The following is a 26063-nucleotide window of genomic DNA, read 5'->3' on the forward strand; positions in this document are numbered from 1 at the left end:
CTTAAACCTAATAACTTAAATTGCAACTGTGTTTTTTTAATGAAATGAGTTGTTATGATTATTTTTTACAATGTGAATAATCGCTGAACGTAGTGTCTAGTGCTGAATTAACATTCAAGTTCAAGGAATAATTCGTAACTGTAAGGTTTGTAAGCCGTCTCACACGTAAACAATATTAAGTTTGTTTTATTGTGATTTTTTCGCAAATGTATTAATCAATCAATCAATCAATCATAATTTATTCACAAGAACATATGGTACATGTTACAATAAAGATATACGTTCGGCCTTTAGGCATGTGAAAATTCGTTTTGGATGCATGTGAAAAAAACGGCCGTCAATGTACGTGTGTAAGTGTCATTATTTACTTGTCCCGTGTCTTTTATTCGCCTACGACTCATAAAATATATCACGGGATCCGTAAATAATGACACACTTTGCACACTTGCATTGTACTATTCCATGTTTTCGATATCTAGGGACAAAAATGGCGACTACGTTTGTATGGATAAGCGGCCGTCCCTTTCCTCTTAAAAGAGTTTCTACAAATGTTTATATCTACTTACGTATCTCGGGAATATTCTACATGAATGGAAAGTGAATCTCATTCAGCCGCTGTACGCGGGCAGTACATTTTCCAAACCATTAAACAAATTTTCCGTTCCGTATTTATTTGAAGTAACGCGAAAAACCTCTTTTTGTAATGCCTTAATGGTGATAAAGGGCGGGCTATTAATTTGGTAACGGTCGAGCGAGATCCCTACTTCGTAGTTTTTGAAATTTAATATAAATAACTTAGACATGTTACTTATTAAGTAAGAATAAGTTTTTGGAACGAAGTTCCTTAACGGACGGTTGGCGGATGGGATAGGGGAAAAAATGCAAGATTTTTCCGTCACAAAAACCTGTCACGATCCTTCCTTATTTAAAGTCTTTCTCGAGAATAAGTAGCCTAGTTTCACCGACTTACGTACCTATATCCTATAGTGGTGCAGTTGGCAAAAAGCCGCGTTGTGACAACGACGACCCCGGACGTGTATGCAGATATTACGTTTTGTATTTTTTTTTGCACGTGTATTACATATTTTTGATTGACCAAGCGAGTGTGAAGCGCAAGTTTGGACAAAATGTTTTCTTATGTTTGGTCGTTGTTTTTGCCTGTAAGCCACATTTCTGAACCGATTTGTAAAATTTTGTGAGCAGTTTCGATAATTATTATTTTTTCGATTAAGCTTTTGTTTTTTTTGTATTTGATAATCAATAATATAAAACGTTTATCAATCATAATATACTTCGTTTCAGCTTAGTATTCTACGACACTCACGCATTTTACACTAGTTACACTATTTTTCATAATTTTTAAGTATCTAGGGAAGGTTATGAGGGTCATGACTCCCCTGGGCCCTGGGTTGGGGTCTAGAATTTGACCCCCCATGCGACAAAAAAATGAGTAAAATTTGACTACGTGACCCTTGATTATAAAGATATGTGTAGGTACTCGTACATAGGCTTAGTTATTTTAAAATAGACGTTAATTCTAACGTTTCAACTTATTCATTTAAGTATGAGTTAGCTGTAATAAATGAATTCGTAATATGTTTAAAACGAAAATAAACAAGTCCCTTTAATCTCCCGTACCTTCGCATTAACGAAATTAGTGTAATCCTCACAGGGATCCTTAGAAGTTCGGAAACATGAACAGTTGAAATGACGATAATAACGACCTTTTCATATAAGTCACTCTTCGAGCATAAAGGTGAATTTAACGAACAGTCACACAATGCTGGATATTATTACAGCGAACAAAATATTGCTACGGGAATCAGCGGCCCGATTCGATTTTAAGCTATAAATATATTATATAATATTATCTACATAGTATAATTGATAATTACTTAGATAGACTTATAAAATATAATAACAGTACAATACGATTCAAGTGCGAAAAATAGGAAATACGCAACGTACGGCGATAAATTAAAACACCACCGAAGGGAGTGTTTTAAATCAACACGAGTTGCAAATTACCTAGTCGCACATGTATCATACAAAGTTTTAAAGTAGGTCCGTAATATACATATGGCCATATTATACTTATTATCGCACTAGTGCGATAAAGTAGCAACCATATTATGAACTATAATAGTACATTACGATACAAGTGCGAAAAATAGGAAATTCGAAACGAGTGGCGATAAATTAAAACACTACCGAAGGGAGTGTTTTAAGTCGACACGAGTTGCGAATTACCTATTCGCACATAGGTACCGCACTAGTGCGAAATTTAGCATATTACGTTACTGTGTCGAACATTTAAAGGGCCATATGTACTGTAAAACGTTGTACGATATATGTGCGAAAAGGGAATTCGCAACCCGTGTCGATTTAAAACACTCCCTTCGGTCGTGTTTTAATTTATCGCCACTCGTTTCGAATTTCCTATTTTTCGCACTTATATCGTAATGTACTATTTCAATGCACGTGTGCAATGTGTGTCATTATTTACGAGTCCCAAGATGTCTTTTATGACCCGTGGGCGAATAAGACTCGGGACAAGTAAATAATAACACTGGCACACGTACATTGAACGACGTTTTTGAATACATTTGCGAAAAAATCACAATACAACAAATATTGGTTACGTGAGAGACGGCTTACAGACAGAATTTACGAATACAGTTACGAATTTTTCCTTGAACTTGAATGTTAATTCAGCACTATACACTACGTTCAGCGATCACAGCCAACGTGGCAATGATAGTTATTCAGTCAATGATTTAAAAAAATGTTTTAGCGAAATATCGTATAACATAACATTTAATTTATACAATAACAAATAAATATTTAAAAATATTGTTTAATAGTATTTTTTAAGGTACATACATACATACATATAATCACGCCTATTCTAATAAACGTGTAATGGTGAAATAAAAAATGTATAAAGTTTTTGGACATCCAAACTCTTTGGTGTGGATGTATGGATTATAGTCAGAAATAAATTTTAAAAAAAGTTGGAAAAGTAAAAAGCACTAGTTCGCGAAAACCAACTTTGCGAACGCTAAACAGCTACGTAAAGTATCACTTTTTGAGCAGTTGTATTAAAAAAAAAAAAAATTGGCTGCACTTTCCGACCGTAAGTCTTCCACGTTACACGTTACAAACTACCGTAATTATATTAGACCATTGCGGATAATTCAATAAGCGAAAACCGACCTAAATTCCCTTAGCTGGCGTGTACAGGGAGCCTAGCCAAAATGACAATCCAACATCAACAAACGCCGAACGAAATGAAAAATGTATCGGGATAACAGCAGCTTGCGTAGCCAACGTGCCAATCGTTAACGCTCCGTAACGAACGAAAAGCAACTGTCACTGTCGCACTAATGTAGAAGAATGATAGAGATGAATACGCTACGCTACGGAGCGTTAACAATTGGCACGTTGGCTAAGCACCCTGCTACTAAAAGTCATGTGACTATGTCGATCAACGTCTGCCATCTTGGCTGAGCCCCCTGGATTCCAGTGCAGTGATTTTAATATATGCACAAATAAAGGTTAAGAGGCCCACTACAATAGTCTGCCGGACGGTATCAGCCTGTCAGTTACAACAAAAAGTTGACAGTTCCGAACAACAGGCCGATACCGTCCGGTGGACTGACAGTGGGCCCCTTTAAACAGTACAACCAATAAATCAACGTCAACGCGAACTGACCGTTCGTTCGTTAGCTATTTAATTACGGCTAGGCACAGCTCTTCTTAATGACGTCATTATGGGTTTTACTAAATGTGTATACCGATTTACGAACGATTCATTGGACAAAACCGAAATGTACATATGTGAAAATTGTACCCGGTGTTTACTTTACGACGATGGCTATAGAACCTCAATACGTCTCGTCGTTTGGCCATGGGCACCGAGCGGAATGTCACCATGTGAGACAAAGCTTATCATCTCATAGGACGATGCCATGTCGTCTCACAGGACGACGCTTGTCGTCTCACGGGACGACGCTTGTCGTCTCACGGGACGACAATTGTCGTCTCACGGGACGAGAGTTGTCGTCTCACGGGACGACGGTTGTCGTCTCACGAGACGACGGCATGTCATCCTACAGGACGACGCCTTGTGGTAGTTGCACCCGTATATATTTTATGACGGCGCCTATAGGAGCTCACTGCGTCTCGTCGCTGGGCCATGGGCACCGAGCAGAATGTCACGAAGTTTGATGTTTCGAATCTTCACGATTTGTAATTTCTCGATCTTTTTAAACTTGCTTTGTAGACGTGTTGCTCGGCTGAGTTACAAAAGTGTACTGAGGAGAAAGGACAAAGCAGCCGAGCGCGGAGCGCTGGCAACCGGGCGATAGATGAGATGAGTAGCGCGATAGATGGCGCTGCTAGTTGGGAAATTCACTCGGCCGTCTTTTTCCTTTTTTCTAAAACAAAAGCATTAGTACTAATATGCTTCGATGAGGCTTGAACTCACGACCTTCCACGTTTTCTGCTAATTTATTAGTTAAGTAACGCGAGTTCACGCGTTTTCTCTAGTAATACTTTCCAAGGGAATTCTGCTACTTTCCTCCAAAAAACAAATTTAATTATCAGCGAGATAATTGAGCATTTCATTACACACTCATTACGAAGTGAGAAAATGTAATTACTTCGAAATTACTTGATGATTCTGCCTTAAGCGCGATAACCTTCCTTCTTATGGGTTGGAAAGACTAGTAAATTACAGACGGGCATAATGTAAATGTAACTATCCTCTTCACTGTATTCTTTGTAACAAGACGAGGTTTCGAATTCATTACATTGGACGTTTTTACTATTGCCTAAAATTTAACTAACTCAATAGTTAACAAAGTCACTCTCTTAAAAAAAATCTGCAATTAGACCTCATCAAGGGCTCTTTTACAAGTCAATACAACATTAGGGCCTGTTTCACAATGTCCAAGTAAAATAACGGATAGCTAATTAACAAATAAATTAACTGTCAGATAAGACTTCCTACAAATCCTTGCACTTTATCTATCAGTTAAGAGTATTAGAAGATTGAGAAACGCCATCGATGACTTTATTCGTCAGATAAGTGGCAAGTAGCTTATTTAGGACTTTACTTGGACATTGTTAAGCAAGCCCTTACATAACACCATGTAGTGACTTAGTGACATGAAAAATACCTACATAGCAACACATTTATAAATACAACAGCCAATGCCTGGGTAAACATTACGAGGGCTGATCCGAAAGTTGTTAGTTGCTCCGGCTCTACTCATGCGATAAAAAAATGATTTATACTATTGTGAGGGATATTTCAATGCTACTTATGGCCAGCAATTTTTTTTAATTAATGCAAATAGTTTTTTCAATATATATTTTTAACTGAAAGCTGTTTTGTATGGAGTTACGAATTGCTTAGAAAAAACGGCAATTTTGGGCACAATTAAATGAGTTTCGTATTGAAATCTTTGAAAATCGGACTTAAATTTACCCGGGACTAATTATTATCTTCCTTCTGCTATTTCCAATGTATAAATCAATAAATAATCTTATATGCATAAGTATTTTTTTTAAATATCAGAAATTTTTACTTTTAATGACAATGAGGACTCATTGTTGAAACCTATTAAATCATAATAATATTTACTCAATCAAAACGATTTATACGTAAAAGAACGGCTGACATTCGTCATTAGTAGCACCTAAAAAACCTATGTTTTTTTTTCAAAAACTATCTATAAAATGACAGCACATATGGAGTCTCAATTACTGATTTTCATGACTGAAGGTTAGGCTTCGACGCGTCGAAGCAAAAATAAAATAAAAACAAAAATAAGCGCTTTCTAAAAATGTATTTACACCACTTTAACAAGTACTGAAAAATCCCTCATAATAGTATAAATAAAATTTTAATCGCATGAGTAGAGCCGGAGCAACTAACAACTTTGGGATCAGCCCTCGTATATTATAATAATCTTAAAATAAATAATAAATACAGTATAACAGAGGTGTATAGTCCGTATGGTTAATAAAACATTAAATTTGGAGATGTAAAAGGTCCCCAATGTCAGAGTACTAGTAGTGATAAGATTTGGAGGTGAAAATTCTCTCCAAGTGTCAAAATGAAATTTATATGAAATAAATAGAGTCTAGCCTGTTAAGTATGTATCCAATAAGTCATATATACATTATACAAGATTACAGAGACGTATAGTCTCCATGGTTAATACATTAAGTTTGGAGATGTTAATGTAAAAGGTCCCCACGGTATGAGAAAGATAATAATACCTATTAATAAGATGTGGAGGTGTAAGAGTTCTCCAAGTATCAAAGAAATAAAATAAAAAGTGTTTAGTGTCCGGTAAACATTAACGTTGCCAGTAACACGATCTAACCTCAAGCAGTAAACGGCGATATTGGTAATAGAGACAATTGTGGATATTTTACGCAAGCGGATGCTGTTAACGTGAGTCATTATTCACAGTGTAAATGTAGATACTATATGATACAAGTAGCAAACTGAAGATCAGCGCTGTAGCCTCAGCTCCGAGCCCAATGCTGAGCGTGAACCTTTTTTCTGGCACACTTACTTAATCAATTTATTGTTTTTATTTAATTGTACGTGTGTTCACAAATAAAATACTTATATTGCTTCTAATATTTTATTATGCAAAATAGGATTATGAGATCTCGGTAAGTGGCGCGTGGTAACGTCACGTCGTCACCGTACGCAATTTTGTACATGAAATCTTTATATTTTACTAGTCTCTGGTTCAAATTAATTCAAAGGGATGAATGCACGTTTGCGCGCCCGTGTAGGTGTCACATGGAATTTATAGTAGGTGAGTTGACGTGTTTATGAAATTTTTATGGAAATATCTTGTAACGGGGCTCATCGTACTAGTACTGGTATATTTCTAGAGAGTATATGCTACGACCATAGGCTACAGAGACTGTTTACCATCAAGCAGGTCGTATTCTTATTTGCCACCGACGTAGTATAAAAATAAATATCGGGTGCATTAGAAATACATTAAAAAGTGGAACTTTAATCAATCTAAGAAGACATTTTAAGAATAAGCACTAAACCTTATGCAATCAAAAAAAATACATCTGGTTGTTAACACTAGAACAGTCGCTAATGGGTCTGCTAGACCCTGGGCCTTTATTATGAACGCTAACTCGCTCGTTAGGCACTTATTGCACGATGATGTCGTTTTTAGTACCTTCAAGTGGAAGTTCGTCGTCTTTGTCTGTTAGGGTGTCACACTCACGAGCAACGGACGTCTGAAGTATCTATGGGTCTGTTCGACCCGGTAGCAACCGTTAACGTATGTAAAATTTTCTTACTTCTGGGTCCACTGGACCCATGAGTGACTAATTACGTGACTAGTATTTACATGATCTAAAACCATGTATTTCAAGTTTTTAGCATAAAAGTTAACTGCTCATAGGGCTTTGTCAAAAAAAAGATAGCAGATTACATTAATTGAACTAATAAAATATTAAAACTCTTCTGAAACTGAAAATAAAGATGTTGGAGGAATTCTCCAGCAGGAGAAATTCGGAGTACATTTACAGATTATGTTTTAATATACATTGAGATCGTTTTTAGCCATTTTTCAAACAATTCTAGTAGTTAAAAAGGATAATACCTAAAGAGCTCTGAAAGTTATTTCCATTACATTCGAAAGCGCTAAAAAAAGTTAAAAATGTCGTATATATAAATTATAATATTAGATTCCAATTAGCAAATATTTTGCGAATATTCGCTAATTAAAACTGTTGATTATTATTTATTTCATGTATGCTTTATAATCAAATTTAAGGAACATAATGTGTCCATTGTCCTTCAATAGTTTTCATTTTATGGTTACTTTTACTGGGACCAGTGGACCCCAGAGGGACTAAATGTATTTCAAACTAGGGCGCGACTATTCTAGTGTTAATAATACTTATTTTTATTCTTTTTGATTTGATTGACGCAAAATCCCAGTTTTAGCAGCATGGTTCTATTTTTATCGCCTGTCACTATCCCTGTCACTTTCGCACTTACTTACTCGTTAGAACGTGACAGGCATGGTGACAAATGATAAAGAGACGACCATCTTAGGCCTACGGACAAGAAAATAACACCTACATGATTGACAATGAAAATAATATTTAAATTTATTCTACGACTAGTCGTTGCCGATCAATATTAATGAAATATTCATAAAACATAATCACTATTGTAATCATTAATACTATTAATAGCACAAATTCCATATATTGTTTCACGATATTGTAATTTTGATCTTACTAATTCTACACAGAGTTGACATTACTTCAATGTAAAATTTTGTTTACTATTTCTATAATGGTAGCAATCATTTATCACGAGCACTGGTGAGGGCTGCGCTGAGTAACTAACCAATAGAGGTATCGTCAAATTAAAGATACCTATGCAAGTTACGGAAAATTTCCAAAATTTTTTAAAAAAATCTTGGAAGTTTCAAAATTTCACAGGAAATAAAAATATATCATTTTAGAAATGGAAAATGTCAGTCCCTTTGCAAAAAGTATGAGAACTATATAAAATTTATCCGTGTGGAAAGTTCGCAATTTTGGAAACTTTTCGACGGCACATCATCACAATCGACCACACAACTATCCATCGGTGGACCTTATTACAAAAGGCATAAGGCCCACTGATGGGCAGCTAAGAATGTTGCTGTTTGTACATCAAATATCTGATCACGCAGAGCAGACTTATTGGAAATTTTAGTCTCTTAGTCTCATTTATACTGGTTATATGTAGCAAATGCTTGCCATCACTTCGCAATAGTACGGCTAGACCAAGCAATGAATCACACAATTATATTTCCGCGTTTAATAAATGTCACTGAACTACGTGGTTTTTCCATACGTTTGTGTCATTAAAAAACGCAATGAGATGCAGAAACTGCGTTTGACGTCACATAGCTATGAATAGTCATCTTGAATGTTCTTAAAAGGAAACGTTTAGACGCAGAAGTAGTTTATGCGTAGGAGTATTGTATGTGTATTATAATAACTATATTTATTATAATAGGGATGTTACCCGTATTTAAAATATTTTTTTCCCACTAAGCACGAAATAAAGCATCAGAAAAACTTAGACCGTAGTTATTTTCAGACCCAATTCATATTTAATAAAACCAAAATAACGAAAAAAGAAGCTGATTTGACTAAGCAGTCAACTACCCTATTAATTAAACCTATAGACTCCAAGGGAAATCTTGGAATTCGGAATGACTAAGATTCATATACAAATTTAAAGTTCAGACTGGGCTTATCTGTCTATGTAATAACAATTGTGATACGAATCATTATTTTGATACTCGGGAAAACTGCTCATAAATCGAGGCCGTTTTTGGTCGATTAAATGTATGACAAAGGTACCTATAACAATCAGTTATATCTTGAGAAAAAATTAGGTAGGCATCCGGTTTTTTATTCCATATATAAATATAAATAAATAATAATAAATTAATAAATGTAAAAAAAGAAAGTAAGTATAACGGGTTAGCACTGATTAACTAACACGTTATCTTTTCGCTGATAAGCAAAGTAATATTTTTTGTTTTAATTTTTATTCCATAACAGTCAATCGCTTTCATACAATATTCTATTATATTTTAGCGTCAATATTCCTTCAATCTTACCGAGTGCTGCTCCTCCGTGCGTTCCATGACACGGGCAAGGACAGCCTCCGCTCGGTGTACCCCTTATATTTCATCAGTGTCAAAAGGGCATCTACGTGTGGTTTTCGGCACCGCCCACACCTGCCAAATGTCCGGCACACCATTGTTCCTTGAACGGGAAAGACATACAAAACATATTAATACTGGTTATTGATTATGGTAGACGAAAATTGGGCAAATATTGGCATGTACAGTCAGCATCAAAAGTAGCGGATCAAACAAGGTTTCAAAAGTATTTACCATTCTGTAACAGCTTAACAAAAGTTGATGGTTCTATATGTAGAACAATTTAGAATTTAAAAGATCACTCACGAATTAAAACACTTTGAACTTTGAACTTTGATATACTTTTGAAAGTAAATTTTAGAGAATTATTTTTATTTGGAAAAGTTATCGGGAATATCAGATACTTTTGGCGCGTTGTTTCATCCGCTACTATTGATGCTGACTGTACTATGTACGAGCTAAAATGTTCTGTCTCAATATTTCCCTATAACTTACTTTCCGTGGATCCAATTACAAAGGTTATAGTCGTATTATGGAGTCATAATGCAACATATTACAAGCATGGTCTCTTCATCCCATAACACAGACAAGTTAATAATAAAAACTGATAGTTCGCATGCAGAGTTGGGTTTTCATCATCATTCAAGATCTCTGGGGGCCTTCCGCGGACTTTGAAAATCGAAATTTCGTTATCTGCTCTTGCGATCTTACATATCGTCGGTTTAGGTGCCGTAGGTTCAGAGAGCGGAGTTTTTGAAAAATGGTACCGCTTTTTTAGATCATTATACGGCCTCTAAAAGTTTAATTACCAATCTTAAGGATTTTCTGTAGTGAATTCATCGATTAGAATCCTGATTTCTTGACTATCGCTCGATAGAAAAAAATTACGAACATAGGTTAAAATGTCGACATCAATTTAACTATTGACTTATATCTAAGGACGGGCCTTACGGGCAATATTAATGGTGCTAGTAATCGTGTAGCCTGAAGCCACAACGTGATTAGTTGATGAGTTCGTATCACGCGCGCGATTGGTCGCAACTATGGAGTGTGGAATTAAAAGGAGTGAAGTCTCTTATGGTAGAACTGTTGCAAAAGTGTCCAGCTGTCAGCTATAAATAAAAGTTCCAAATCTCGCCAGAGTAGCGCTAGAGAAGCTAAGAATCTAGGCGTTATTGACGGAGTGAAGTGCGCTGTCTATAACCTGTTTTTTTTTTTTTTCAAGTATTCTAGGTATTGTAGCGCCACCAATTTAAGGTTTTTTGACGTCATTTTTTGGTACATGCAGATTTCATTTCTTACCTCCACCTTCCATAGTCGCAACTAGTTGCGTTAGACTGCACGATTGGTTAGAATTCGTGAGTGACACTACTGAACTAGCACCATTCATAGTGCCCGTAAGGCCCGTCCTTAGATATAAATATGTCATAAAACTGCAGAACGTTCTCGAATAAGTCAACTAATTCACGCTACTCGCCGAAAGCGAAAGCGATGGAAATAGCAAAAAAGTGCAAGTGTAAAAGGGAAAGAGCATACACGCTAGTTACTAGTTACTACATCTATTGTGGAGTAGTCGAACGTCGATGTGTGGGTACTATACGTAAAAATAAAAATCGTAACGCAATTTCTACATTATTTTCTTTGCTGTAAAGTTCAAATTATCTTAATGAGCGAGGGCTCATAATCTTTTTGGAAAGTAATAATTTTATTATGGTGGCGTAATCTACAAAAACGACAGAGAATGCGACTTTACATGTAAATTGACTGTCTTTCTTTTACACTTGTTTCTGATCCTATAAGGAAAATAAAAACACAATGTGGAGAAAACATCTTTATTGGTAAGCTAACTCTGCGAAAGATTACTTAGACAAGCAGTAACGAACCTGATTGAGTGGCAACCCTAGTATAAAATAAAAGAATATCAACTGCAGGCGTATTATGGTCGCGACTTCGTTTGCCTGGAAAGATGATGAAGATCGTAAGAACTTTACTTTGTTATAGAATAGAATATCATTTATTTAAGTATAAGTACACAGTTATATATTACATGCAGAGAAAGAGACAAAAAATAAGATTTAAAACTTAAAACTAACTTGTACATGTACATTGTAACTACATGGAAAAGGTGGACATTCACCATAGTGCCAGGTCCTGCTGAAGTAGTACCTGGCGCTAGCCTTCCACTATCATATACAAATAGCATCAAAACCAGTTCAGCGTGAAGAGGTAAGACACATTAAGTTACTTTTGCATTTATAATATGTGATCGCTTTCTATAAAGACGAGATTTCCTTGTATCTTTATACGAGTAAAAGGTCGAGGCGACCGCGGTCACATTTTATACACGGTGTTTTTTAAACTTGGTTAACTTCGGGGTATGCGTATGGCTAAATGTATTAAATGTATTAAGGAAACTGAACGGCATAGTTCAATTTAATTATTTTTATTTGACATAAAAAGTAATTAATAGTATTATTGTAAGACGGACATTATATTTAAATTGAACCACCAAACAATTGAAAACTATGGCGTATCAATGACATTTCGAATATCGATCGTCCGAAATAGTACTTGCGTTTAGTAGAAAATGTATAAACTCAAAGTAAACACTAATCAATGTATTAACAGGCCCAATGCCAAGTGTACACGCTCGTAGGGGCATTATCAGACAATAATAAATCATTCATTATCTCTAAATTGAGTTAATTATAATACCGGCTTCTTTAGGAAAGTTACCTACTTAATTTACGGGAATGCACTGCAGCAATGCCTGGCTGTGACAGACAGACCCCAAAACACCGTGTAGTAAGGATGACGTCATACTCATTTTAAAACAATGCAGCAATGAGCGGATAAATTCAAAGATGTTTATGTAGGTAAGGTACTAAATTAAGCTGTGAAGGATTAGCAAGGACAAGGAGAATAGGTATAGTAGCTATTTACAAATAATAACATAGTCAGTGGACCTTGTACTTGTTAGCCAATGTCGGGCAAAAAAGATTATATTTTGCGAGTTAGTTTATATTGCATCCTCAACCTCATTGTAGTTTTAGATTTCGTTTTCCTCAAAAACCGTCTGTCCGCATAATTCACAAATTATATTATTAATATATCTCCTTATACCCATTAATTTTATCTACCAAGGGCGGGGGGAAATCCCTGAGAAATTGAGAACCCGACACGTATGCGTCACATTTGTTGACACCCTGTCCTTTTCCACTCTTTGGTAACTGGCTATCTCAATTAGTAGATGTCTGCCGTTGCATCTAAACGAGTATAAAATGATATAGACGAGAACTGGATCGGGCAGTTTGTTTACATTACCTGTCTGGTGTGCATTGCAGCACTGTAAATGTGTTTAACAATTAATAGTTATACATTAACAGACGTTTAGTAAGAAAAGACAAGTGTTTTTAATGGTAAGCATTGATTTTTCGCCTAAGTTATCGATTTTATTTAGTTTAGTTATTAGACTGTGTCGATTTTGCATGAAAAAAATAAACTCTTTTTTTCAACTTCTAATAGTTACCAAAAGTTAGGTTTAGGTATAAAATAATGAAATATTTATAAAAAATCCGTAGCTTTCATATACTTTTAGCTTGCTCAAACGAGATAAACAATAGCTAACTTCATACAAATACTAAATTTTAGTCATTGGTATAGAACTTCTTTAAATCATTAATTTGTTTTGTTTAACCCTCGTACCTTGAAACCCTCGCAGCGCTCAAGATTCTACTTTTCAAACCACTTGCTACGCTCCTGTATCCATATTAGCACGATTGCCCCCTTTTCCCCAATAAACAACAACTTTGCCGCTTTGTAAAACGAATAACTATTTTTTCGTTATTATTCCTAACGACGCGCTATTTATTATTTATAGAATTAAATACTTAATCGGGTTAAAATATATTTATGATTTATTTTGGAATGATATTTTATAAAATTGTATATTTTGAACATATAAAAATATCAAATCAAGCATGATAACAAACTTGAAAATCTACGTTTGTATGAAGTTTTCATAACTACAAGGCCCGAATGCGAGCTAAAAGTGACATCTAACGTCAGATATTTTGAATACAGTACCCCTAGTGTAAATAAATTCGATTTTGAAACGTGACGTACGCGTTTGCGTTTAGTCTCATTTTGTATGGGTTTTTGAATAGCGCGCCAAGCGGGACGTTTTGGAAAGTCAAAAATCTCATACAAAATGACACTTAACGCAAACGCGTACGTCACGTTTCGCTGTCGAAATTAGTTACACTAGGGGTACAGATCGCAATTATAATTAATTAGCTTAACTTTTATGATAGTGTAATTTCAAAATTCTTACATAATGAAACACCTTAATATCGTTCGTGTCATCCACGATGACGCGCAGGTTTGACAAATCTAACCTTTAATAACACACATTACGACTCAAGGTGGGAGTCTTCGTAAACGACTCGATCTATATGTAGTTAACAAATTATTTGCTTAGTTCATTAGTTAATTGAAACGAATGTGCTTAAAACAAGCTAGAAATAGAATTTAAATATTAGTACTGTATTAATTGGTCCTGCTGCGTTAAGTGGGTAAATATACTAAAGATAGACATATAACTGCTTAATAAATATAATTTTACTGCAATAAAAAAATTAGGAATTTTGTACTAGTACTTTCAGGGTTCACTTTATATTGGCGAAGTCATAGCGTTTGTATTACCAGCCACATTAACTTGAACCGTAGGTGGATCAACAATTGAAGTCCGTGACTGTCTAATTGCTAATACCTTAATACAATGCAATTTGTTATGTTTATGCAGTTTATCCGTTTTGTATAGTGTAATTGTTTCGTATATATGACTTACATGTTTGTATACCCGTTAGTGTAAGTTACTTAATAAATAAATAAACAATAGATATAAACCCTTGGTAATAATAACCAGCTCATGCAACCGTCGGATTCTAACTGTCATTCCAAATTTCGAATAATTGGATAAATTGTTGGCACTTATGTCGACATGCACATCTAAGTCGTATATGTATTTGTGTCGGTTATAACCACGAAACTGTACCTTTACCGTACGCGTTTGCGTTAAGTCTCATTTTGTATGGGATTTTGAGTTTCCAAAACGTCCCGCTTGGCGCGCTGTTTGTAAATCCCATACAAAATGTCACGCTATCGAATAAATTTACACCAGGGGTTCTGGTTTCTTGTGTTTCCGTTTCACGTAAATTAAAATGAATAACTTTTTGCGAATTTCTTCTTCCGTAGACTTAGGGATTTTTTTTTAAAAAATCTTATTTTTCCAGAACAAAATGGTGGCCAAAATTGTAATTATTTCCATGATGGTGGCGGCTTGCGTAGCTCAAAGGCCGTTCTACGCCAAACGACCGATAGGCTACCCGGTCCTAGAAGAACCCAGCACTGAAAGCAACTCTATCGGTGACAGGTCAATGAATTTTTTATATTTAATACAATGAACGGGCAAGACTGATAAAAATCTTCAGTTCAAGCCTTATCGCCAATACACGGTGTAACACGTGGAACCCGAAAGATTTTAACAGCGCATTTCTGAGGCCAAAAGAAGGATTTTTTTTTTGTATGAGTTAAGGTCAATTTTGGCAAAATATGTTTTTTTTTTTGTTTTTATTTGGTTTATCATTTTATGTAATTGTATATAAAGAAATGTTATTAGTAAACCTGTCACTTAAAATTAAAGTTAACTTTTTTTGTAAAAACTAGTTTTTGCAAGGTTTTATATCTATCAATTAGGGTATTCAGACTACGTCCCATAGATACTCGTAGTAGCAAAATCGTCTTCAAAGAAGTTTAGCATTAAGTAACAACGAAAATAAGTTTTTTTTTTAATTGGCATTAACTCTGAAACTAAGCGAATTCCAGAAAAGTTAGGACATTTTAGCCTTTAAATATGATCAGGAAAATACTATTAAAATTTTTCGGGTTCTTCGTGAAACACCATGTATATAATCCTAAAAATTATGTACAAGAAGAAAATACAAAAATATGGTGTTTTTGAGACCGTTGCCCTATAAAGAGTTAAAATGCGAGCTCTAAGTCTATAACTGGGATATTCGTACGAGCTTCGTTGTGCGAAAGTGCACGCACATGTACATTCAATTCAAAAGGGTTCGGAATGAGTTTGACAGTTTTTGTATTAACACACTAATGTGTGTCAGGCTTTTGAAGATAAATTTAATGTTTTTTTAATAACTTCTAAAACAAGGACACCTCCAATTTATGACTAATAATACCCCTTCTAATGAGCTATCTATAACATATATTTAATCCAAGTTTTTAACAATGGAGTATCATGATAAAATGAGTTAAAAAGTTCTAAGTTATTTTAAAGTAGTTGATGTAATTTAAAAAAATGTTGTTAGATCTGATCCATCATACTAAACCTTCTTTCTTACATATGTGTACTATACTGGCCTGGTGCATGATACCGTCTCTGAAATTTTAATTTTGACACATCGACGAAAAGAACTACTTAAGCTCCTGGCTTGTGTTGTAGGTACTTAGACAACGATACATATAATATATAAATAAATACTCAGAAAATACACATGACTCAGGAACAAACACCCGTGCTCTCACACAAATAAACGCCCTTACTAGTGGTGGCAGCATAAATAATAAAATAAATAAATAATAATAAAATGTTTATTGAGTTAGCACAAACAAACGTGATTTTGACTGGGCTGGTGCCTCTTTTTAAGCGTACATGACACTTGTGTCAAGAGACACCGCTCTCCCGTAGGTGGTAACAGAATTTTTACATATAGGTACAATAGCTAGGCTTAAGACTTAAAACGAACATTTTTTTTAATAACTTAAAAAATAGAAAGAAATTTAGTAAGTATATAAAACAATTTTTAACAAAAATCTGTTCTTAATAGAGAAAGCGTAGATTTATAATTTTGAAGGTACAATTTGTTGGACTACATTTTTTATAAAGTTTAATGGTTCCATTTTTATCGCTTGTCACTATGCCCGTCACTTTCGCACTTACATACTTGTTACAACGTGACAAGAATGGTGACAAATGATAAAGAGCCAACCATCTTAGCCCTACAGGATTTGAACCCGGGACTATAGGCTTCATAGGCAGGGTCACTATTCACTTTGCCATTTATTGCGAATAAAATAAACAAATTAAAAACAAAATTTCAAATAAAACCATGAATGTGTACTCATTATGCTTACCTACGGTCTTTGTCAGGACTCCATAATATGCTTCCTTAAATCACATACAAATATGTCATATTACGAGTACATAGGTACAGTCACCTGCAATAATATGTTAAATATGCAGCACGCTCTTATGGTCCTATAAATAAGATCGTGTAAGATATTTTTACGGCCTTCGTTGTGTAACATAGCATTGCAGGTGACTGTACCTAAGCTAATAGCTAGGTAAATATTATCCTAATATAAATCAGAGCAATTACACGTATGAGTGGATAAATTATTCAGATATTACAGCACAGACGTCAGATCACTCCGGGCTGACTGGAGCACTTACTAAAGTCACAATTCTAAGTGCTTATATTAATAAGCCATTATTGCTACATTGCTACTAACGCTTTAACATCCGCACTTTAGTAGGTTGCCATTTTTATCCTCTAGCCACCCACGACTCAAATGCTAAGACAAACGCAATTTTAGCAGAATTCAATTCAAATTCCAGTGGAATGGGAGACTTTTTTATAGGTCTAGAGGATATAGTCACACGAACCTAATAGCCGCTGCCATACAATAAAAGAGTAAAACAATAAGAGCAGCGGCGCCCACCGGAGAAAGGGGCTCATGACCTACCCCGAGCCCTCCTACACAAGAAAGAAGAAGAAGACACTTCACAATCGGAGTACGCCAATATAAGCACGGCGCACACTCCAGCCTAGGCTACCGGTCGCCTTCACTGCGGCCCCGAAACATGGCCCCACTCAATCGGTATCACCGGGCTAGGGGTCGCGTGGTTGGATAATAGCCGGTAGCGGTAAAGCTGGCACACACCAAATCGCATAGTCGTCCCCAAAACGACGGCGAATAACCATCCCACACGATGGGGCGCCAATGGACATAGTCTTCACAGCAGGGATGTGGAAGAAACCCGTCATACCCTCACGCAAGGAAGGGTGTCTAATGGAACCCACACACGCAGCGGCGCTTGGAAGACCTGGATGCGCTAAGCACCATCTTCGTAAGACGCGACTGAAGCCCTCTTATACCTATACCTAAAACCCAGCTGGCCAGCTTCATTGCGCACCATATACCTAATTGCATTTTCAAAATCAAGTTTGACTACACATGAAAACAGTTGGAGGAGTTGCCGTCGTTGGAAACGGCGAGAACTCCTCCAACTGTTTTTAATATATACCAACCAGGTTAGCAACGAGCCCTTCCAAGCGCCGCTATATACACCGTGTTTTTTTTTATTTCCATTAATTTCAAGGGTGCATTCCTGAGCTTAAATTAAGTAACTTTCTCAAAGACACCGGTATTCTAATTAACTCAATTTCGGAGATAATCAATAATTGACCGAAGCGTAGCGTAGGTCTACGTTTTGACTCGCGCAATCTGCTTTCGTATGTCCGGATGTTCTCCTCTACAGGTCGCAATTCTCAACCGATTCGCGTGAAATTTTGCGACCATATTCTATGATCAAATAGAATTTTTTTGTCGATCCAGTTTTTGGAATTTTTTCAAAATGGCGGAGTCATGGTACGTCGCGCCTAAACAAATAGCCGTATCGATATCATAAGAGTTTCCTCCTTGTGAGACATGGTTACAGAGTGATTTGCGAAAAATTCAGATATTTTAGAACGCTGGTTTAGGGGGTATTTAGATATTTAGGTTTTACTCGAGAATAAGTAGCCTAATTTCACCGTGTCACATATATCCATTCGTGGCTCAATTGGAATACACTAGCTTTACAATCATGAGGTTCCGGGCTCAAATCCCGAACAATGAAATCTTTTTTGTTTTTTTTTGCACTTTAATTTCCTATTTTTTATTGACTAAGCTTTGTAACAGGGAGAGAGAAGAGGACCCTGGATCTATTCCCTGAATTGTAACATTTTGTATTTTTTTTGTATTTAAATTTCGTATTGTTGATCAAGCGAGCACGAAGCGCGAGCAAAGCGTATTCGTTTCAGTTTTATTGTCTCAACTTTTTTTACAGCCGTTAAAGTTCAAGGAGACGGACAGTTGCGCAGCCGAAAACGGGTTCAAGTTTAAAAAAATCTGAGCAGTTTTTACATTTAGATTAATTTATCAACTTTGGCTTTGCTATAGAGACGTAGTTGTAGATTGGAATATTGATATTATATTAGGAATAGAAGTTTAAACGTAAATGTATGTTATATTGCTTTAATAAATAAAAAATATATATCATAGCTAAAAGAGGGAAATGGTTTTCTAACATATTTCCTGCGTGCAGTCGCCGCAGAAAGTTTCGGTACGGTTCGTGGCATTCTTTTAGAAAATTTTGGTGCATATAGAGGTGCTAAGAGCCAGCGATGCTTGCTATAATCTTGTCTATAAAAATTCAGGCCACAAATTTGCAGGAACACAATGTTCCGAAGATTTATTACATATCTTCTGTTGATATTTTAGTCAAGGTATTCGATGTAGCAAAATGATGTTATAGCGGATTAAATTGCCAAATCCTATAGAGATAAAACACTACAGAGTGAAGCTCTGATGGCCCTTCTTCTGCCGACGAAGATGGAGGTGGTTCTACTTTTACCATTCAGGGGATGACCGACTAACTGTGGGCGTTTGGAAACGGGAAAGGGAGTATTTTCTCTTTCCTTCCCATTTTGTAGGCGTTGGCAAAGAGAATTTGAAATGGAGGTGGACTGTCAAACAAAATTTTGTTGCTACAGTAAAATTGCTGCTATATCTTTCGACACATGATAAAAATTGTAGAACACCATTTGACTTTCCTTTCCTTGATGATCTTTTTGATCCTTATTCGTTTACTAATATATGTTAAAATTGTTAAAGACCTAAAAGTGGCGCCATCTAATAGATAAAAGGCCAAATGTTTGACAGCATCGTTTCGAGCGATGGCACCATAACGTTCCAAAAGTTTTAATCATATGTCCAAAGATGGCAGTAAATATACGTGTCTACAAAGTTTTCTTAGTTATTAATAAATATAAAATTCCTTTTCCGTGCAGGCTTTATAAATTCTTCTAAACAGCGGAGCCATAGGTACATTTATTCAGTTTTAAGGGCTCCTCGACACGATGGCCCAGCGTAGGACGCAGCTAATATGCGGTGAAATGAGATAGCAATATCACTTGCTCCCTCTAACGCAGTGGTTCCTAACCATGTCAGTTCTGCCACCCCTATGACTAACTAGGGAACCCGATTTTACCCCTACTCCCAATAAATATCAATATTCTTTCTTACAGGTCTAATTTCTGTTATATTTAATTGAGCTTATTACCTCCGTAAAATTCCAGATTTACCACTACGGGGGTAATTACCCTCAAGTTAGGAACCGCTGCTCTAACGCATAAATGCGCCCCTATAGTCTGTATCTTTAGGTATTTAAAAAAAGGTAAACAAACAATTTGTAAATTTTCGGGTAGTTTTAATATTTATTGGTTAATCAACCAAATACAAAACCGCCTGGATCTGTCACTGAACGACCTGACTTTAAACCTACGTTATTTGATCATGTAATGTTTTCATCTACCCTCAGCTGCCTTAAGGAGCCATTTGAGGGTAGATTTTGTTTACCTATTTTTAAATACCTAAAGATACAGACTATAGGACTTGCCTACGTTGGGCCATCGTGTAGAGGAGCCATAAGCTATGCTCGCGAGGTCTACAGCTCACAGAGCTACTAGTGTATTTTTATCTTATAAGGCCCCTACGAGCGTATTGCCATAGGATCTGTGTACATACTGATTACTTTTAAGTACGAGTGTCGGACGATCGATGTTCGAAATGACATTGACATGTCACATTTTTCAATTGTTTGGTTGAATTAAATGTAAGGCCCGTGTTACAACAACCGTGAATATAACTGACCAGTCATAGCTACTAATATGTGGCGTGTAGCTGTAGTGTCATACTAAATTCAATTTAAACATTTTAATATGAGAGCGTAACTTTAATTGTACTGGAGCGGCGTTTGGCGGCAGGTCGTGTGACTCTTAATTTTTAATTATTAATCGATTACGGTACCTTAGCTCCCTCAATCCTGATAATGGTGTGAACCGGGATTAATTATGAAAGATAACGAGGTAGATACTATTAAATGAGTAGGTACTTTCAAACTAACATTCCTTCATAATATTATCAGATGAAAAAAAAATTAACATTACCTACTTTACAGATTCGGCAACGGCGAAACCACAACCACCCAGCGGCTACCGTTAGAAGCGCTCGGCGACGGCGCGCTGGTCGACCAGCTGAGAAAACTACCCGTAGACAAGCAGCCATTCTGGTTGCTGAACTGGCGCGCGCTGGAGCAGCATCGGCTGCAGCACCCCACGTTCCAACACTCACAGAGCAATTTCGTCAACGGACTGTCTATTTTCAATGCCCCTAACCGGGGATTTTAATTTGTAAGAAGACTTTTACATGAATAAATACCTGCGAACCTATGAGAAATGAGTACATCGAGAGATGCAATACTATGCAAGTATTGTACGAAAACCTTATTTGCCACAATTTTGTATGCAGGCGCTTAGTAAATTGTTTCTAATAAAAAGTTTGAGATCGTAACATACTTAATATTTTAAATAAAATAAGTGGGTTAATAAAATAGATACGTATATAATTGATATATAAATGTCTAAATACTTATAGTACGTGTGGTAAGAAAAATATCATGGTGGTTCTGCTGGGAGGATGATCTGTAGCGTCACCACTTTGCAACAACGTTCACAAGGAAACTACGCATATAGATTGTTTTAAATGAGCGTAGAATTTTGATATTTTTTAAGTATTCTTGTTTATTAAAGAAGAGGTGTGTCTGTCGGGGAGCATGACGTCCATAAACGAAGCCTAAAAGGCCTTATTTTTAGATTCCTACGCGTCCCTGAGAAAAGGGTCTTGACAGACAGAGAACCCTAACAAACAATCGCTTCTTATGTGTCGGTCTTAAGTACACATAGTTACCGTAAGTTTTTTTTTCCAAATACGTACTTAGGTACATACTGTATATAATAAAATTAACTTTATTGAATTTACATAATCAGTTGATCTTACAATTATAAAATATTTAAATTAGATTGAAACGGAGCATGGCATTGTAACACTTTTTATTATAATGAAGGAATGTATGGAAGAATATCACTTAATGTTCAACTAGGTATAATAGAGACACCTAATTTAAGCCAGTTAAATTTTAACTTACACCCTTTTTGTGAGCTATGTTCTGTAAACTAATTTAGAAAAGTGAACACAAAGTTTATTATTTTAATTAAAGTATACCTAACAAACAAATAAATTTATTTAAACTTTTTAAGCAGTTAATTACGAGTAAAGTACTGCCCTATATTTTGCCTACCATTTACATTGTTTAAATTAAGACAACTAAAGTTATGGAGCCTCAGTTTAAACATAATGGAAAGTAGAAAGCCAAACTCGAATTTCAAATGTTGTTATTTACTAACAATACAATTTATACAGCCAATGTTAACATTGTAAGTTCAAAACATTATTTTCATGCCGCTGTTATTCAAGTACGGGTGTACAAAACCAATAAATTATGTATATAACATGAAAAAAGTTCCATCTTTTGTTTTTCTATTTTCTCTCACTGCCAACCCATATAAAGTCTGACCAGGGGGCCTACCGTAAATACCGAAATTCGCATATTGCGGGGATCTTTCTCTTTTACTCTCACTGAGACGTAATTAGAGTGACAGAGAAGAATTCCCGCAATTGACGAACTTCGATTTTCGCGGTTATAGAGGAAAATTCCGCAACATGGCGCGTAATCATATATTACTATAAACTATAAGTAATTCGTTAAACTGATTTTATCAAATGATTCCGCATTAACTTCCATTTTACTCTGTACGGGCTAAAAAAAAGTCAGCAATTCAACTGTTAAACAAACTTTCTGCACCGTCCAAATACTCGAACAGTAATATTTATTCCAATCGCTAATAGAACACGCGCCAATCTATTACTCGAACTTGAAAATCGAACCGATATCAGGCCGCGTAGCCAACGTGCAAATCACTTACGCTCCGTAGCGATCGAATCGCAACTGTCACTGTCGCACTAATATGGAAGAGTGATAGAGAAACACCAAGCGATTCGTTGTCGAAGCGATAGCGATTGTCACCTTGGCTAGGCCGTCTGGGTGCGTAGTCAGCATGCCAATCGTCTACGCTCCGTAGCGAATGAAACGCGCGTCGCAGCGACCGTGACCGTGCGTTTCGTTGCGACAGCATCGCACTAATATGGAAGAGTGACAGAGGGACACAAAGCGTTACGTTTTACGTTATTGTAGAGCAAGCGATTGTCACCTTGGCCAGGCACCCAGAGGGCCTAACCCAGATGCCAATCCTTTGCGCCGTAGCGAACGAAAGGCTAATGTCTCTCCATCACTTTTCGATATTAGTGCGACAGAGAGACATTGCGTTTCGATCTCTACGGCTTTAACGATGGGCTTCTTGCCTAGGCCCCCAGTACGGTCTGCGATTACGCATAGGAGTAATAGTTCCCGAGGTCACGATACATTGGCAGACTAAAACTTGACCAACCCAGGCTCGCGCACCTAATGAGAATCCATGGCCAGCCAATAGATTTAACCCGGCAAAGATCACAAAGCGAGGCAATTACGATTCGCGAATCGCCCCTTGGGAGTGCGAAGTTAGGCCGGGTGGAGATGTGATGGGAAAATTCCCGATCGAACTAATATTCCCCATCATAATCATTCATAGTATTATTAAAATATTATATGTTATTACTTTTAAGAAATAATCTATAACATTACATAATTGGGAATAAATACTTCTAGAACTAAAATAACAAAAAAATCATTACCCATAAAAAAATCAGGGGCCATATTTTTATATCCGCAACCCAGGCTTAGTCAGGTCAGGTATGTTCACATTATAATTAAAACCATGTTACACTACAATTATTAATTCAGGTTATAATACTTTAGTTTACTTTAGAAGTTTTAATACAATATTTCTATTTTATTATTTATGTTTCAGTTAAATAAAATGTCATTACAATTAAAATCATATGTCAAAAATTTCAGCTGTTACAATTTGGTAAGTAAAGTTTTTATTAATGTTGATAATATATATATTCATTTTTTCTTGGTAACTGCTTAGTTTTGAAGCAGTCTTACGGCCCTATTCGAAGAATGAAAAACAATAATGATAAGTTCTGGTTTAGATAAGTTCTCACTTAGATATCGTTTGTATGTCGTATAATTGACAGAAGCAGCTCGATTCGGGCAACCAATGTCACTTTGACGTTAGAAATATCGTAGATATATCTTATTGGGTTCACAGTCGAATCGTAATAAACGTCAATTTTGACATATCGTATAGTAATCGATCTTTTAAAGATCTTTCCAAGATCTTAAACGTGTATTAATCATTCTTCGAATCGAGCGGTTAGATTAAAATAGTCGTAATAAAATATAAGGTTTTCGGTAGGTAGCCGGTAAAATAATATTAAGAATGGGATGTTCTTAATCCTCCGATATTTCCATGGGTCAGTAATATTCCCGAAACCATTAAGTACATCTCTAATGGCGCAGTGTGATTCTGTGTCATCAGGGTTGCGTTCACCAGCTAACTTTGCTCAATTCAGGACCACGGTTTTATGTTTGTACACTTGTATAAGAAATGCCTCTTTATTCTGTATTTTTTATACTACGTCGGTGGCTAATAAGCACACGGCCCGCCTGATAGTAAGCAGTCTCCGTAGCCTATAGACGCCTGCAACTCCAAAGGAGTTAAAAGGTCCATGCGCGTTACCGACTCTAACAATCCGCACCGTTGTTGTACTCTGGCAACCTTAATGCGAGAAGATCAATTTTAACTAAGAAAAATGTGACCACTACTTTTTCGATTAACTTCTCTATTTCCGCTACCAAAAGGTTGTCTGGAAGACATCGCTTTTTTGCTATAAGACCGTCTGTTTTCTGCGTCTACATTTAATCAATTGTTTATTTTTCTTGTATCGTTTTACTGAGGTGTGCCAATAAAGAGTATTCTATCTATCTATCTAATGTGATGTATCAATTTTTTTATCCTGATATATGATAAAATGTTAGTTTTAGTTTCAATACCTAAACTGAATGAACTTTTAAACTAAAGTATTCTTTTACAAACAAGCACGCCACAAATCGCACTTTATGACGCTAAAGACCGAAAGTCTGATGGTGTGACACCATCAGGGTTACGCTACGCCAAGAGAATCACGATTCTTGACCCTCATCAATGAGGATAACGCCGCAAGGAGGAGGACAACATACCGTGTGTAAGGACTCCTTATCGGGTTTAGACAAGGGTCGCAAAAGAAAAAAAAACAATGTGATAACGTCAACTCACGTATTCGAAAAACAATAAAAGATGCACCTTCAAACAACGATACCTAAGGCCGATTATTACTGTTATCGAATAATAATAATAATAATAGACCAGGACTCTTTTCATTTTTCTATAATAACTCCCAATGCCTGTTGAAACCGGTTTATTTATGTAGCCGAGAATGGGTTGCAGCGGGCGTTCTAAATTATATCAAAGCTCTCCGCACCGCCTCTACGTGTTGGATGTATGTATATACAAACGCACGTCTTATAAATGACCAGGCTTGAAAGCCCGAGAGTTTGTAACGCAGATACAAATAATAATAATTAAATGTCAGTCGGCAATTGAAGGTTAAATAATTTAGAAATGTAATTTTATATATAAGTACGAGGCAAGTTGGAGCAGCCAGAGGTAATGTGATTTTAAAAGGCTTTTAAATATGGAAGGGATTACGCATATCTTATATTTCCAACGGCAAAGCATTCCACAATCGAACAACCCGAAAAGGGAGGCTATTATAAAATATTGATAAAGAAGAAAGATACTTAAAATCCTCTTTAAGAAATGGGGCAGGAGGGGCGGAGTGGTGGGGTCTTTATACTTTTTTGACGAATATTGTATTATGGATTTAGTTCTAGTCATATTTTTTTTAATACCTACTAGGGCGGTGGCAAACAAGCATACGGCCCACCTGAAGGTAAGCAGTCTCCGTAGCTTATGTAAGCCTGCAACTCCAGAGGAATTACATGCGCGTTGCCGACCCTTACACTCCGCACCCTTATTGTTGAGC

General features: G+C 36.2%; 1 protein-coding gene across 2 annotated transcripts; it reads left to right on the plus strand.

Moving 5' to 3' along the window:
- The first annotated feature begins 7264 nt into the window (after nucleotides 1-7264).
- LOC133526714 (uncharacterized) lies at nucleotides 7265-22500 on the plus strand. Of its 2 annotated transcripts, none has more exons than XM_061863433.1 (3): nucleotides 7265-7334; nucleotides 15029-15168; nucleotides 21097-22500. In XM_061863433.1, exons 1-3 carry the CDS (start codon nucleotides 7302-7304, stop codon nucleotides 21323-21325), a joined length of 402 nt encoding a protein of 133 aa, XP_061719417.1. In that variant the 5' UTR covers nucleotides 7265-7301; the 3' UTR covers nucleotides 21326-22500. The 2 variants fall into 2 exon arrangements, with proteins under 2 accessions (XP_061719417.1, XP_061719418.1); XM_061863434.1 differs by lacking the exon at nucleotides 7265-7334 and adding an exon at nucleotides 12995-13153.
- The last annotated feature ends 3563 nt before the right edge of the window (nucleotides 22501-26063 follow it).

Source organism: Cydia pomonella, chromosome 16 (genome assembly GCF_033807575.1).
Source record: "Cydia pomonella isolate Wapato2018A chromosome 16, ilCydPomo1, whole genome shotgun sequence".
Classification (NCBI taxonomy): Eukaryota; Metazoa; Arthropoda; class Insecta; order Lepidoptera; family Tortricidae; genus Cydia; species Cydia pomonella.

Bases quoted from the DNA above. Each gene is read 5' to 3' on its own strand.
- LOC133526714 (XM_061863433.1), top strand. From the start codon at position 7,302: ATGGGTCTGTTCGACCCGGTAGCAACCGTTAAC. The intron at 7,335-15,028 runs GTATGTAAAATT...TTATTTTTCCAG, and splicing joins ACCCGGTAGCAACCGTTAAC to AACAAAATGGTGGCCAAAAT. The intron at 15,169-21,096 runs GTCAATGAATTT...CCTACTTTACAG, and splicing joins AGCAACTCTATCGGTGACAG to ATTCGGCAACGGCGAAACCA.